General features: G+C 51.6%; 1 protein-coding gene across 7 annotated transcripts in view; it reads right to left on the bottom strand.

Moving 5' to 3' along the window:
- COL11A2 (collagen type XI alpha 2 chain) overlaps positions 1–13591 on the bottom strand; it is a 123176-nt gene that overhangs the window by 69458 nt on the left and 40127 nt on the right. For all 7 annotated transcript variants that reach the window (XM_053296171.1, XM_053296175.1, XM_053296176.1 and 4 more), the window contains 11 exons: positions 13361–13447; positions 11929–11985; positions 10482–10535; positions 8536–8589; positions 8394–8447; positions 8124–8177; positions 6602–6655; positions 5089–5133; positions 4582–4635; positions 4444–4488; positions 3116–3169 (listed from right to left, as the gene is read on the bottom strand). In XM_053296171.1, coding sequence (XP_053152146.1) covers positions 3116–3169; positions 4444–4488; positions 4582–4635; positions 5089–5133; positions 6602–6655; positions 8124–8177; positions 8394–8447; positions 8536–8589; positions 10482–10535; positions 11929–11985; positions 13361–13447 — 612 coding nt within the window. The remainder of the gene's footprint in view (positions 1–3115; positions 3170–4443; positions 4489–4581; positions 4636–5088; positions 5134–6601; positions 6656–8123; positions 8178–8393; positions 8448–8535; positions 8590–10481; positions 10536–11928; positions 11986–13360; positions 13448–13591) is intronic.

Genomic DNA, 13591 nt, shown 5'->3' with positions numbered 1-13591 from the left:
TAGAATACACAAAAAACACACACACTTTTATAAATGTTGTCAGAGGAATGGAAATGAAAGTTGGCAGGAATGTCCAAAGATTACCCCATGGAGAGAGCACAACCATTTGTCCATTGTGACTCTATCCCTCTTCTCTCTGCAAAAATGACTGCAATTTTACCCTAATTGTTTGTTTGCATGGTAGGGATGAAGAAACGGTGATAACTCACAGAACTTGTAAGTGCAACAATGCTATCACCCATTTCCCATCTCTGGGGCAGTCTTCCCTCTAACAGGGCTTCCCAAATGTTGTTGACTGACTGACTGACTGATTGATTATGTGCTGTCAAGTCGGTGCCAACTCTTAGCGACCATATAGATAGATTCTCTCCAGGATGATCTGTCTTCAACTTGGCCTTTAAGGTCTCCTATTGGTGTATTCATTGCTGTCGTAATCGAGTCCATCCACCTTGCTGCTGGTCATCCTCTTCTTCTCTTGCCTTCAACTTTCCCCAGCATTATGGACTTCTCAAGGGAGCTAGGTGTTCGCATAATGTGTCCAAAGTATGAAAGTTTGAGTCTGGTCATTTGTGCCTCCAGTGAAAATTCTGGATTGATTTGTTCTATGACCCATTTGTCTGTTTTCCTGGCTGTCTTATGGTATTCTCAAAAGTCTTCTCCAGCACCAAAGTTCAAAAGCATCAATGCTTTTTCTATCTTGCTTCTTCAAAGTCCAGCTTTCGCATCCATAGAGTGTCACAGGGAAAACCATGGTTCCAACGATTCTAATCTTTGTAGTTTGTTGACTACAACTCCCATAATTTCCAAGCAAAAGCCATTGCAGCTGGGCATTCTGGGAGTTGTAGTCAAGGAAATCTGGGAATCCCTGTTAGAGGGAACACTGCTCAGTGGTGGGGTGGGATACATGTTTCCAAAAACCACTATAAGCATTTGTCCCCTGGGATGGTACTGAGGGCCGAACTACTTTGTGGGCCTGGCTCATGGACTTGAACAAATGGCCCCAAATGAGGAGGAAGCCCACCCAGCTCCCATTTCACCCACCCAATAAAATTCTTGCTTCTCTAAGGCAGTTTCTTTTGTGTTGGAGATGGACTTCCAGTGCATTGACCTTTTTGCACCAATTATCCTAATGACCACTAGGGGCACTGGGAGTAGAGATAGTGAGTAAAGGTCTCCCTAACTGTTCTACCTGTCTCTACTCTATGATCTGATTCTTCAGTACTTCTTGTGCTGAGTCACATTCCTTCCTTTCCTCCTAGAGAGAAGATGGAAACATCTCTCTCCCTCCTTACCTATTCATTATGTAATCCTTTAGATTAGGTTTAGGTCTTTCCTATCCAAGTGTACTTAACCAATAAATACTTAGTATTTAGTTCTACAAGGATCTCCATGTGTTTTCCCTAAATAGCTGCAACAACTAAACCATCCTCTGCTACCTACTCTGTAATTGGAGTGTGTGCCCATTCCTTAGTGCTCTGCTGTTTTACCTACTGGGGGTAAAAATGAACAAACTCCAATATTCTGAATAGGTGCAAAAGGGCCGTAAGGTTTCCCCATTACCATTTGGAAGCTCAGCAGAAGTAACCAAGGACTTGATCCACTGGGAAGTTCTACGCATGTGAAAGGGCCAGAGCCTCAACTCAGCAGTAGAGCATCTGCTTTACATGCAAAAAGGTTCAATCTCCAGCAGCATCTCCAGGGGGGATTGGGAAAGACCCCTGTCTGAAACCCCCTGGAGAGCCAGTCATAGTAGACCAGGGGTTCCCGGCCTGTGGCACTCCAGATGTTGATGAACTACAACCCCCATCATTCCCCGCCGCAGTTAATTGTAGCGGGGGATGATGATGGGAGTTGTAGTTCAGCAATTGGAGTGCCACAGGTTCTGAACCCCTGGAGTGGAAGGTAGCTTCCTTGATGCATATATTTTCAGTTGCTACCTCTTTCAAAGGATTAGTTGCAGGATTGTGTTCTTGATGATGATGGTGGTGATGATGATGATGATGATTTGATTTATGATGATGATGATGATTTGATTTCTATACTGCCCTTCCAAAAATGGCTCAGGGCGGTTTACACAGAGAATGAATGAATGAATGAATGAATGAATGGATAAATAAATAAATAAATAAGAAGGATCCCTGTCCCCAAAGGGCTCACAGTCTAAAAAGAAACATAAGATAGACACCAGCAACAGTCACTGGAAGTACTGTGCTGGGGGTGGATAGGGCCAGTTAGTAAAGGACTATGTTTTTACTAAAGGACTATTTTAGTAAAGGACTATGAAGGTTTTAATTACCTCCCCCCCACACCCCCCCCCAAATGCAACTTTAGGAAAATCTTCCGCTCCAGTCCCCATATGGTCAACATTTATGGGGATGTTAAACAAGCCCCTGTAACAAAAGCAGCTATCATTGCCTGGCATAAGGTTTCCCAACCCTTTGGTATTTTACCCTATTTGGTAAAATATCAAATGCCAGCATGGCTGGGTATGATGGGAGTTGTAGTCCAACAACATCTGAAGGCCCCTGGTTGAGAACCTGGACTTACTAGGTTGTAATTCTGTAGCAACCACGCCTACGCCTACGAATATTTATATACCGTTCTTGAACCAAAGTTCACAAAGTAGTTTAAATAGAAAAATAAATAATACAGAAATAAAATGGCTCCCTGTCCCCAAAGGGCTCACATCACAGTCTAAAAAGAAAAACAAGGCATCTGCATCTGTAACCCAGCAACAGCCACTGGAGGGATGCTGTGCTGGGGCTGGATAGGGCCAGTTGGTCTCCCCCTGCTAACTATAAGAGAATCACTACTTTAAAAAGTGTCTCTTTGCTCAGGTAGCAGGCTCAGGTAGCATGATTACCTAGAACCTTTTCTAAAGGGGGACAGACAAATGGCCATCTATAGCTATCAGTCATGTTAGAGAAGTAGAGCCTTCATGTTCAGATGCAGTATACCTCTGACTATCAGTTGCTGTGGGGCAAAGAGTAGGGAGAGGCCGCTGCCTTCATGCCCAGCTTGGGAGGCTTCCCAAAAGCATCTGACTGGCCACTGCTACAAACAGGCTGACAGACTCAATGGATCTGGGCCAGGCTCTTCTGACGTGCTGACATACCTGAGTTCCTGGAGCCCCCTGCTGACCGGGGGGGCCTGGCTCTCCCTGTGGTCCCTGATTGGAAACAAAAAGCAAGAGTGAGATCACCATTCTCAAGTGTGTGCCTTGAGGGGCAGAAGAACATGCACCCATGTGCTGATGAAGAGAGGGGCTGCGGGCATGATGGGCCACATCGGCCATCAGTACATGAGAATCTAGGGGGACAGTGATGGACAAGGGAGGGTCAGTGAGGGCTGTTGAAGGCTGGTGGCTCTGAAGGCAGGTTAGGATGTTGCTAGGAAGTCTGTGAGTTCATCTCTCTACTCAGCCAGGCTCACTAATGACGACTCCTGGAATTCGAGGCGAATTCAAGCAGGACTTCCCTGCACTGAGCAGGGAGGGCGCTGAAGACCTCCAAGAACCCTCCCCAAAGAACCCTTCCTATGATCCTGTGGTCTACTTTACAGGGAAACTGAAAGCACATTACTGAGATAATGTATCTGAAATCCTTTGAACACGACTTGGTTTGCATTTGGATGGGTGACTACACATGAGCACGTAAGAGATCTCCCTTAGGGGACTAGGTCATAGCTCAGTGGGAGAGCATCTGCTTTGCATGCAGAAGGTCCCAGCTTCACTCCCTAGCAGCATATCCAGGAAGGACTGGGAGAGACTCCTGCCTGAATCCTTGGAAAACTGCTGCCAGTCAGAGCAGACAATACTGAGCTAGATGGCTCAAGGGTAAGACTCAGTATAAGGCCGCTTCCTACGTAAGTCTGCTTTGTGGGAGGTGTTACAGCTCTTCTTCAGACATAGCATGCAGCCCTGCTTTAAGCCGAGGGTGGGAATATTCCATTTTTTAAACAGAAGAGTAAACACAATCCAGAAGGGGACCGATGACCCTGGGCAGGGCCGGTGTCAGACTATTTTGCACCCTAGGCAAGGCTAAGTACTTGCACCACCTCAAAAAGATTTCATCTTCGATTTTCAAAAACAGATGTTTTGTTGAAAAAATGAAAAGCACAAAACTTGAAACTGCTAAATGTATTTTAAATTGCAAGAATAGGTAATACATCAATTTTTGATTATCTTTCTCAAATACAAAATACAATATTTTGGCACACAAATCATTTTGATTGATTTGTTACACTCTGCACCCCTCTGAGGTCTGCGCCCTAGGCAGCTGCCGAGTTGGCCCAAGGGTAGCACCAGCCCTGAGCCTGGGTGATCCCTTCAAGATCTTTATTTCCCTACAACTGCTTCGGAAACAACTGTGTAACTGTTGGGTCACTGCGGGCACATACCAAGAGACACACACACCCCTGCCCCACAAACACACAGCTACTCACCAGATTCCCCTTCGGCCCATGTGGCCCGTCCATGCCGCGCACACCCTATCGAGATCACAGAAAGGCAGAGCCGGAGGTTAGTGGCAGGAGGGAGGGTGCCGCTCTGAAAGGCAGCAGAATCCCCTCCCCAGCACTTACCGGGGGTCCTGGGATTCCTGGAGGCCCCTTGGGGCCAAGCAAACCTCTGGGTCCCTGTAAAGAGGAAGGGAGAGAAAAGCGGGTTGGTCAGAGCCACCGGGAGCAGAGCTGACAAGATCCGTCCTTCTCAGTCTGCACAGAGATGCAGGAAACAGAAACCCGTGTGTCAGGGAGGAGAGCTGGTCTTGCAGTAGCAAGCATCAATTGTTCCCTTTGCTAAGCAGGGTGTGCCCTGGTTTGCATTTAGATGGGAGACGACATGCAACTGCTATCTGTTGTAAGATCTTCCCCTCAGGGGATGGGATCAGCTGAGTGAGAGAGCATCTGCTTTGTAAGCAGGAGGTCCCAGGTTCACTCCCTGGCAGCATCTCCAAGTAGGGCTGGGAGAGACGCCTGCCTGAAACCTTGGAGAGCTGCTGCCAGTCAGAGTGACAATACTGAGCTAGATGGACCAAAGGTCTGACTCAGTATAAGGCAGCTTCCTTATGTTCCTTCAATGGGACGTACCGGTTCTCCAGGAAGCCCACGTGGTCCAACTTCGCCATCATCTCCCTGCAATCAAAGAAAAGGAAATTTGTGTCACCTGGAGCGTTTCCAAACAGTGACCAAATGCAGCTTCACTATACTTAGGCTGGGGGTGGGGGGGAGTTCATACGAGGGAACCATTATAGTGACATCAGGATAGTGATAGGAGGCGCCGTTCATGTAGCCAGTGGCATTATTCAGCCTTTTTCCTGACGAGACACAATTACTGGACATTATATGCATCCTTTGAAAAGTAGCACTTTGGTGCAGTGTTCAAAACCGCTTAACTTAGGGTGCTTCCTGCCACAGTAAAGCTACCCATCAGGGAAAGCTCCTAGGAACTCAGAAAGCAGAGAGAAGGAATTCAGGTGGGGGTTGTCGACCCCTCCTCAAGTATAATCTACATTCTTCTCCTGCTTCGGAAGGCCCCATGGACTGCAAAGCCCTATGGACTGCCCATGGGGCATAAGAGGCTTTGCTTCATGGAGGAGAAGTCTTATCAATGGCTATTAGTTGGAGGGCTATAGGCCACCTCCAGCCTCCAAGGCAGGGTGCCTCTGAGTCCCAGTTGCAGGGGAGTAACAACAGGAGAGAAGGCACGCCCTCACCTCTTGCCTATGGGCTTCTCAGAGGCATCTGGTGGGCCATTGTGTGAAACAGGATGGGCCTTGGGCCTGGTCCAGCAGGGCTGTTCTTATGAGAGAGTAGCAGCAGCAGCAGCAGCAGCAGCAGCAGCTACTTTCTGCCTTAACTTTGTTTCTTGGACTAGGTGTCCTTGCACAAGGGTGCTGCTGCAAAAGACGACTGCGGGGAGGCATGATAGAGATCTATAAATTCATGCATGGTGTGGAGAAAGTGGATAGAGAGAAATTCTTCTCCTTCTCCCATAACATTAGAACCAGGGGTCATCCCATGAAATTGATTGCCAGGAAATCTAGGACCAACAACCAGAAGCACTTTTTCACACAATGCATAATCCACTTATGGAATTCTCTGCCACAGGATGTGGTGACAGCCAACAACCTGGATGGCTTTAAGAGGGGTTTGGATAACTTCATGGAGGAGAGGTCTATCAACGGCTACTAGTCGGAGGGCTACAGGCCACCTCCAGCCTCAGAGGAAGGATGCCTCTGAGTACCAGTTGCAGGGGAGTAACAGCAGGAATAGAGGGCATACCCTCACCTCCTGCCTGTGGGCTTCTCAGAGGCATCTGGTGGGCCATGGTGTGAAACAGGATGCCTGACTAGATGGGCCTTGGGCCTGATCCAGCAGGGCTGTTCTTATCATACAGAAGAAGGTGCTCTCTACGGTAACCCGGACCTAAGCCATTTAGGGCTTTAAAGGTGATAAACAGCACCTTGTACTTTGCCCGGAAATATATCGGCAGCCAATGCAACTGTTTGAGAACGAGTATAATATGCCTATAAGTATAAGTACAAATAAATAAATAAGCAAATAAAATGTAAGAAAACCCAGGATGGCCTGTCCTCCTTACCCTCTCGCCATCTTCTCCATGGGGGCCAGGCATGCCTTGAGAGCCACTTTCACCCTGGTGTGGTGAGGGAGAGAAACAGAGACGGTGAGCTGGCCAGCTCAGCAGAAAACGCACAGCCACATCTCTGCTGCAAACTTCATCCAGTTGAGCTGCCTGCCTCCATCCTCGCCCAGGGAACTCTGGGGCTGTAGTCCTGGGAAGGGGCCAGGAGACTCAAGTTGTGCTGTCTGGGCCTCCTGTGTCTTCAGTAGCTGCACAACCAATTTAACAGGTGCATGCCATAATAAAGGAAGGCTTCGCCTTTTGGATCTCAGCATGTTGTGCAGCTGCTGGAAAGGGACAGAGGTCTAGCCAGAAAATAAAACCTAACAGTTCCCAGGATTCATTGGTGTTGAAGCCATGGCAGCTAAGGTAAAGTGTGCCGTCAAGTCGATTTCAACTCCTGGCGCCCACAGAGCCCTGTGGTTTTCTTTGGTAGAATACAGGAGGGGTTTACCATTGCCTCCTCCCGCACAGTATGAGATGATGCCTTTCCGCATCTTCCTATGTCGCTGCTGCCCAATATAGTAACAGCGGGGATTCGAACCGGCAACCTTCTGCTTGTTAGCTAAGCATTTCCCCACTGTGCCACTTAAGGTAACCAGTTTAAAAATCGGTCTGAGTATGTAACATACAAGTAGCCAGAGAAATGGGCCCCTACATTCAGAGCCGGAGCTCAGTGGCAGAGCCCGTTTGGCATGCAGAAGGTCCCAGGTTCAATACCCGGCAGCATTCCCAGCTAGGGCTGGGAGAGACTCCTGCCTGAAACCTTGGAGAGCTGCTGCCAATCAGAGCAGGCAATTCTGAGTTAGATGGACCAATGGCCTGGCTTAACACAAAGCAGCTCCTTATGGGCTATCTATGTCTTAACCCACAGGTTGTGGCTCAGTGTGTGTATTTTGTGTGCCACTGTTGGAATGCTAGGGCCAGTGGGAATAGACTGAGCCTGAGCACACCTTCGCTCAAACGCACACACACTCACAACATTTAGTCCAAACGTGATGGAAATCTGGGGACATGTGATTCATCACAGCCACCTGGGAACCAACAGCAGGAGAAAAGGGGCGATTTGACGAGACGCCCCACCTAGACTTCTTGGAGGGATTCTAACTTGGAGGCCCCTGCTGACTTGGCAAAGAGGCACCTTTTAATGTGGTGATTCTTTTTATTGAGCAGGAGGAAAGTAACTGGCCTTACCCACCCCCAGCACAGGACCTCCAGTGACTGTTGCTGGTGTCTTACCTTGTGTTTCTTTTTAGATTGTGAGCCCTTTGGGGACAGGGCGCCATCTTATTTGTTTGTTATTTCTCTGTGTACACCGCCCTGAGCCATTTTTGGAAGGGCGGTATAGAAATCAAATAAATAAATTCTGGAGGTGGACTGCTGAACACCTTTGGTCTGATCCAGAAGGTCTCCTTCTGATGCTCTTACAGGCCACCCTCTCAGTCTCTTCCCTCCCCACCAGCCCATCCCACTCACTTACCCTGAGTCCCTTATCCCCCGGGAGGCCAGGGAGTCCGTCAAACCCACGGTCACCCTGCAGAGAAGAAGCAGAAGACACCAGACCCCTGAGCTCTAGGCCAGATCACTGGCACTGTGAGCACGGTAACAACCCAATGGAAAATCCCACAGGAGTCCTGCTTGGCTCTAGTCCTCATGAAACTCTGAACTCAGAACTTCTCTGGGAGACATTTGAGCCGAACTCCTTTCACAAGTGGTGTCCAACCCCTTCGGCCCAAAGGCCCAGTCTTACCTTGGCGCCAGATTCCCCGGGCATTCCTCGCGCTCCATCAGCACCAGCACGACCCTGCGGGACAGACAGGCAGGGTGAGAGGAAGTCCACCTCCTGCCCCTCAAGCCCGCTGGCTGGCCATCCTCCCCCACTTACAACTTACCCGCCGGCCCGATTTTCCTGGTGGGCCAGTCAGGCCTTGTGGTCCCCGTGGCCCCTAGATGGAGAGAAACAGGAAGAGAGTCTTCCTAGTGTGCCTGATGGGGGGGAGGGGGGAGCCGTGGCCCCTCACCATCTGACACAGAAGGGGGAGGAAGGGGGCAGGACCGAGGAAAGGTGGTCCTTGCCGTTTGGGCCGCAGAAGTCCGGCCCTCCCCAGCAGTGCTCTGTTTCCAAAGGGGTGCTGGGACCCTGGCCAAACAATGCCTCTCATTCTCATCTACATCTCAGGGCTGCAGCTGCCCCCATATCCAGGAGCAGAGCCAAAGGATCAAATCAGGGGTGTCGCTTCCACTGTGAGAGGGCGCGCCTCGAACCCAGACCGCCCTCACTCACCCATCTCCACAGCCCCTCGCCCCCAACACCTAGCCAGCTGGCCAATGCGCAGGCGTGTGGCAGCCATTTGAGGGGCCAGCAGGTTTTTGCCGGCCATGCGCGTGTGAATTGGCCAACAGAAGCACCGGAGGGTGAGAAGCGAGCAAAGAGGTGGGGGATGGGCAGGGGCGAGTGAAGGGTGGTGGGGATGAGCAAAGGGGGTGGGGATGAATGGGGGCGAGCAGCGGAGGGGAAAGGACGTGGGAGTGAGCAAAGGGGGTGGGCAAGGGGTGAGTGAAGGGGTGAGGCATGGGTGGAGGTGAGAGGCGGCACAGGTGTGAGGATGAGTGAAGGGGAGTGAGTGGGGGATAGGGTGTTGCCAACTCTCCCTCATTACGCGGGATGTCCCTCATTTCAGGGATGAAATGTTGGCCCCTATAGGGACAGCATTTGTCCCTCATTTTGGTGGCAGGGCAAGCAGCTTCTTATTTTGAGACGTTTTTGGTTGAAAGGTGCTATAACTTGTATCTATATATTTAATTCTCTTAGCCGGCATGCGTGTCCTCCTAGATTTGGCTGAGTTCTCGCAAGAGTTCCTCGCGTTGGGCGAGAGTTGGCAGGGGGGGGGGGAGGAGTGGAGGCGGATGGTGGCGGCGGGCCGCAAAATGGCCTGAGGAGGCAGCCTCGGCTGGCTGGAGGCGGTGGGACGACCTGGCCTGGCCTGGCCAGGCCGTCCCAGGTAAGGGGGGAGGCGGAGGCGGAGGAGGAGGAGGCAGTGGCAGAAAAGCCCAACCTGTCTGCGGGGGTGGGGAGGCGGCAGCAGGGGGATGGCAGGGTGGCCGTCCTGGTTAAGGGGGAGGCGGCAGCAGCGGCAAAGCCCGGCCTGTCCGCGGGGGGCGGGGAGGTGGTGGCGGGGCAGCAGGCCTAGCTGTCCCGGGTAAGAGGGAGGCAGCGGCAAAGCCTGGCCTGGCCGCCGGGGCGGAAGGCAGCGGCAGGACAGCATGGCCAGTCCGTCCCGGGTAAGGGAGAGGTGGCGGCGGTGGCAAAGCCCAGGAAGCAGCGGAGAGACTAGAAGGGGGGTGAGTGGGTGGGAAAGAGAGAGTGGGGCAGGAGGGAGGGGAGAAGAGCGGGCCTCCAATAGCGCACAGATGCCCTGTGCGGGTCGGCTAGTATGTTCTAAATAATAACAAGGCTGGCACGATTCAATAGCATAGAATTCAATTACATATACGTCAATGATACTCAGGCTCTTGATTACCGCTGCATACACCTCCCGGTCCCCCCGGCCCCCCAAAACCTGTGTCCCTCATTCTGGCAATGAAATGTTGGCAACCCTAGTCGGGGAGAGCAAAGGGGCAGGGTAAGAATGACAGGCTGGGGGCCGTGCTCCAGATTTTGCCCCCGGGCTGCCTGCCAACCTGGCTACGCCAGATCCAGGAACAGAGAAGTCAAGGGAAGGGCTTGGCCAGCAGGCGAAAGGCCAGGCCAGGGCAGAGCGAGCAGGGTGGGCAGCACAGTGGCTGCTGTGGCCACCAACAACCCCGAAGCAGCCCCTCAGGCCAAAGGTCACATTACCTGAGGACCGAAGTCTCCGTGCTCTCCCTTCAAGCCAGGACTGCCGGGCTGACCCTGGAAGAGAAAGGCAAACCGGTTCCCTCAGCTTTCACTGCACATCTCCTGCATCTTGCAACACGCGGGTCTTACTTGGTTGGAGTGGGCCCGCTCTGCACATCTGGCCTTGCTGGTGACACCTTTCCCCAGAATCCCCTCCTCTCCCTGTTTCCTGTCAGGGCTGGTATTTTTCCCTTATGGTTACCAGCAAACCAGGTTTCCCCCAGAGAAATTAAGGCCTAGCAGGCCTTCAGTTTAGGGTCAGGGTCTTTCACGAAAAGACGATAAAATATACAGGTGCTCCCAACTCCTCCCCAAGAGTAAAGGGTGTAGCTAAAGAAGTAGGGGAGGTGCAGCTCCAGTCTGAAAAAGTGTGCAAAGGGGGTGATAGGAAGATCAGGGGTGGGCATGAGGGGCTCCTGGGCATATCTCATTCAAATCAGAAGATGTGTTACCTCCCCAGTAGTAGTGGAGAGAGCCAGTGTGGTGTAGTGGTTAAGAGTGTTGGAGAGACCTGAGTTCAAATCCCCTTTCAGCCATGAAACCCACTGGGTGACTCTGGGCCAGTCACTTCTCTCTCAGTCTATTCTACTCTGCAGGGTTGTTGTGAAGAGAAACATAAACCGCGTACATGGCTCTGGGCTCCTTGGAGGAAGAGTGGGATGTAGATGCAAAAATAAATAAATAAATCCTGCATGGGCGTCTGGGAGAAGAGCACCCCCCCCCCCCCGATTGAGACAGTTCCCATTGAATTCAATGCAGCATACTCCCAGGAAGGGCGGGTATTAGATTTCTGGCTTTGTCCACCCTCCCTAGAAAAAATCCTGTAGACACCCATGAAATCCAGTGTTCCTGCTCTTCTCTTCCTTCCCTCTCCATCCAGTATTGCAAATCTGGTTGGCTAGATTAATGGGGGCAAGGCCACACCCTTTTAAAACTCTCTTTCTTGAGGTTGCTTTTACTTTCCCTCTCGCTCATTTCTCTCCATTTTCTTCCCCCACAAAGAAGCCTCCTGTCCTGCAGCAAGATTATCCTGCAAGTCAGGGGCATTGATGTTAAAATCCCGTATCCTGTCCATGTCCATTTTGGTTCTGGTCGCCATTTTGTGACTGGTCCTACCACCCCATGTTGCTCTTTCATACTGGCAGCTCCCAAGACTCTGGCAAAAGTAAAGGAGCCCCCCTCCCCCTGCCAAAGCATTGAGTCTGCCCACCCCTGGGCCAGATCCTGGTCCATAGTGTGCTCTCCCATAGCCCGTGAGCTCAAGTCAGACGAAGAGGGAAGTTCTGAAGGCCTTTTCCACGGCAAGCAAGGAGAAAGGCCACCTTGGAGGTCCTTCTCCTGCTCTGACCCCCCAGAAGACACCGCTGCCCCCTCCCACCTTCTTGGGTCCCGAAGGCAAAATACGCACCAAAGGCCCAGGGCGGCCTGTGTACCCCATCGGTCCTGGAGGGCCACGCAAGGCCAGCTTTGGAGAAAGGAAAGGGGGGGTTATATATCATTCTACATCACCCAAGCAAAGCAAGCAGAGACTCCCAGGAGGATACCGGGAATTAAGAGCATAGCATGGGCAGACTGTGATCATCTCAGGGGAATTTGCTCTGCCAGCAAAAGGCCACCAACCAATTTCTCTGACTAAACTTCAATGCAAATGATAATTTTCACTTTTTGTCCTCTCCACCCTTGGCATCTTCCTTCCATAACCCCTTTCCCTATAAACCCCATTCCTTTTGTTGCCCCATCCTCATGCCTAAGGACCTCTAGCAGGAGAGCTGGTCTTGTGGTAGCAAGGATGACTTGTCCCCTTAGCTAAGCAGGGTCTGCCATGATTGCATTTGAATGGGAGACTAGAAGTGTGAGCACTGTAAGAGATTCCCCTCAGGGGATGGAGCCACTCTGGGAAGAGCAGAAGGTTCCAAGTTCCCTCCCTGGCTTCTGCAAGATAGGGCTGAGAGAGACTCCTGCCTGCAACCTTGGAGAAGCTGCTGCCAGTCTGTGTAGACAATGCTAAGCTAGATGGACCAATGGTCTGACTCAGTATATGGCAGCTTCCTATGTTCCTATGACCTGCGTCACCTGCCTTGCCCAAATTTCCCCATCTCCTCTTCCCCTTTACAATCCCTCGAGACCCTCCACCAGAGCCCTTACTTCCCTAATCTCACCCGCCCATCAACTGCCCCCCTCCCCTCCACTATAATTGCATTACTTGTTCCCTTAGCTAAGCAGGGTCTGCCTTGGTTTGCAGGGTCTGCCTTGCGTGGGCAGCTACCATGTGAGTGCTAAAAGGGATGGGGACATAAGCTCAGTGGCAGAGTATCTGCTTGCATGCAGAAGGTCCCGGGCTCACTCCCTGGCAGCATCTCCAGGTAGGGCTGGGAAAGACTCCTGCTTGAAACCTTGGGGAGGTGCTGCCAGTCAGTGCAGACAATGCTGAGCAAGGTGGACCAAGGGTCTGACTCAGTATAAGGTAGTTTCGGATGTTCCTCCTCCTCCTCCTCTAGGCAAGGGATGTTGCTCTTCTAGGAACGTAGGGCTTGGTGGCCAGGGGGGAGATTCAGAAGGTGGCATCTGATGCGTCTGCCCTAGAGAAGGCTCTGGAAAGCAGTTAACTGTTGGGGCGCTGGGAAAATAGGGAACGGCTGTCTTGGATCCACTCCAAAAATGCAGGAGGCCTTTATTGAGAAATCTGGTGGGCAAGCAAACTCATCACTTCTCAGAAAGGAAGAGCAATACATCATTTCCTGGATTTTTTTGTGGGAGTCGCAAAATGAGCTGTGGAAGTGCCTCCTTTCCACCCCAGTCTTCTCCATCCCGTCCCCCCCTCCACCCAGATCCAGACTCACCCGGGCTTGCTGCAGGATGGCTTGGGCTTGGGCTTCTTGGGCTGCCACGACCGGCCCCTTATCACCGCCGCTGCTCCCAAAGCGGAACTGAAGCAGGAAAGAGATCTCTGTGAGGTCCTGCCTTCCCCTGCCAGAGGCACCTTCACCCAGCAGCCCCAGCGGCAGAGACCCAGGCGTTCCTCTCATACCCAGCACAGGAGATCCTTGCAGTGAGGCCCCTAGTGGGCAGAT

The sequence above is a fragment of the Hemicordylus capensis genome, chromosome 2 (assembly GCF_027244095.1).
Source record: "Hemicordylus capensis ecotype Gifberg chromosome 2, rHemCap1.1.pri, whole genome shotgun sequence".
NCBI lineage: Eukaryota > Metazoa > Chordata > Lepidosauria > Squamata > Cordylidae > Hemicordylus > Hemicordylus capensis.
The sequence above is the reverse complement of the archived record's forward strand: the minus strand, read 5'-3'. Positions and strand labels throughout refer to the sequence as shown.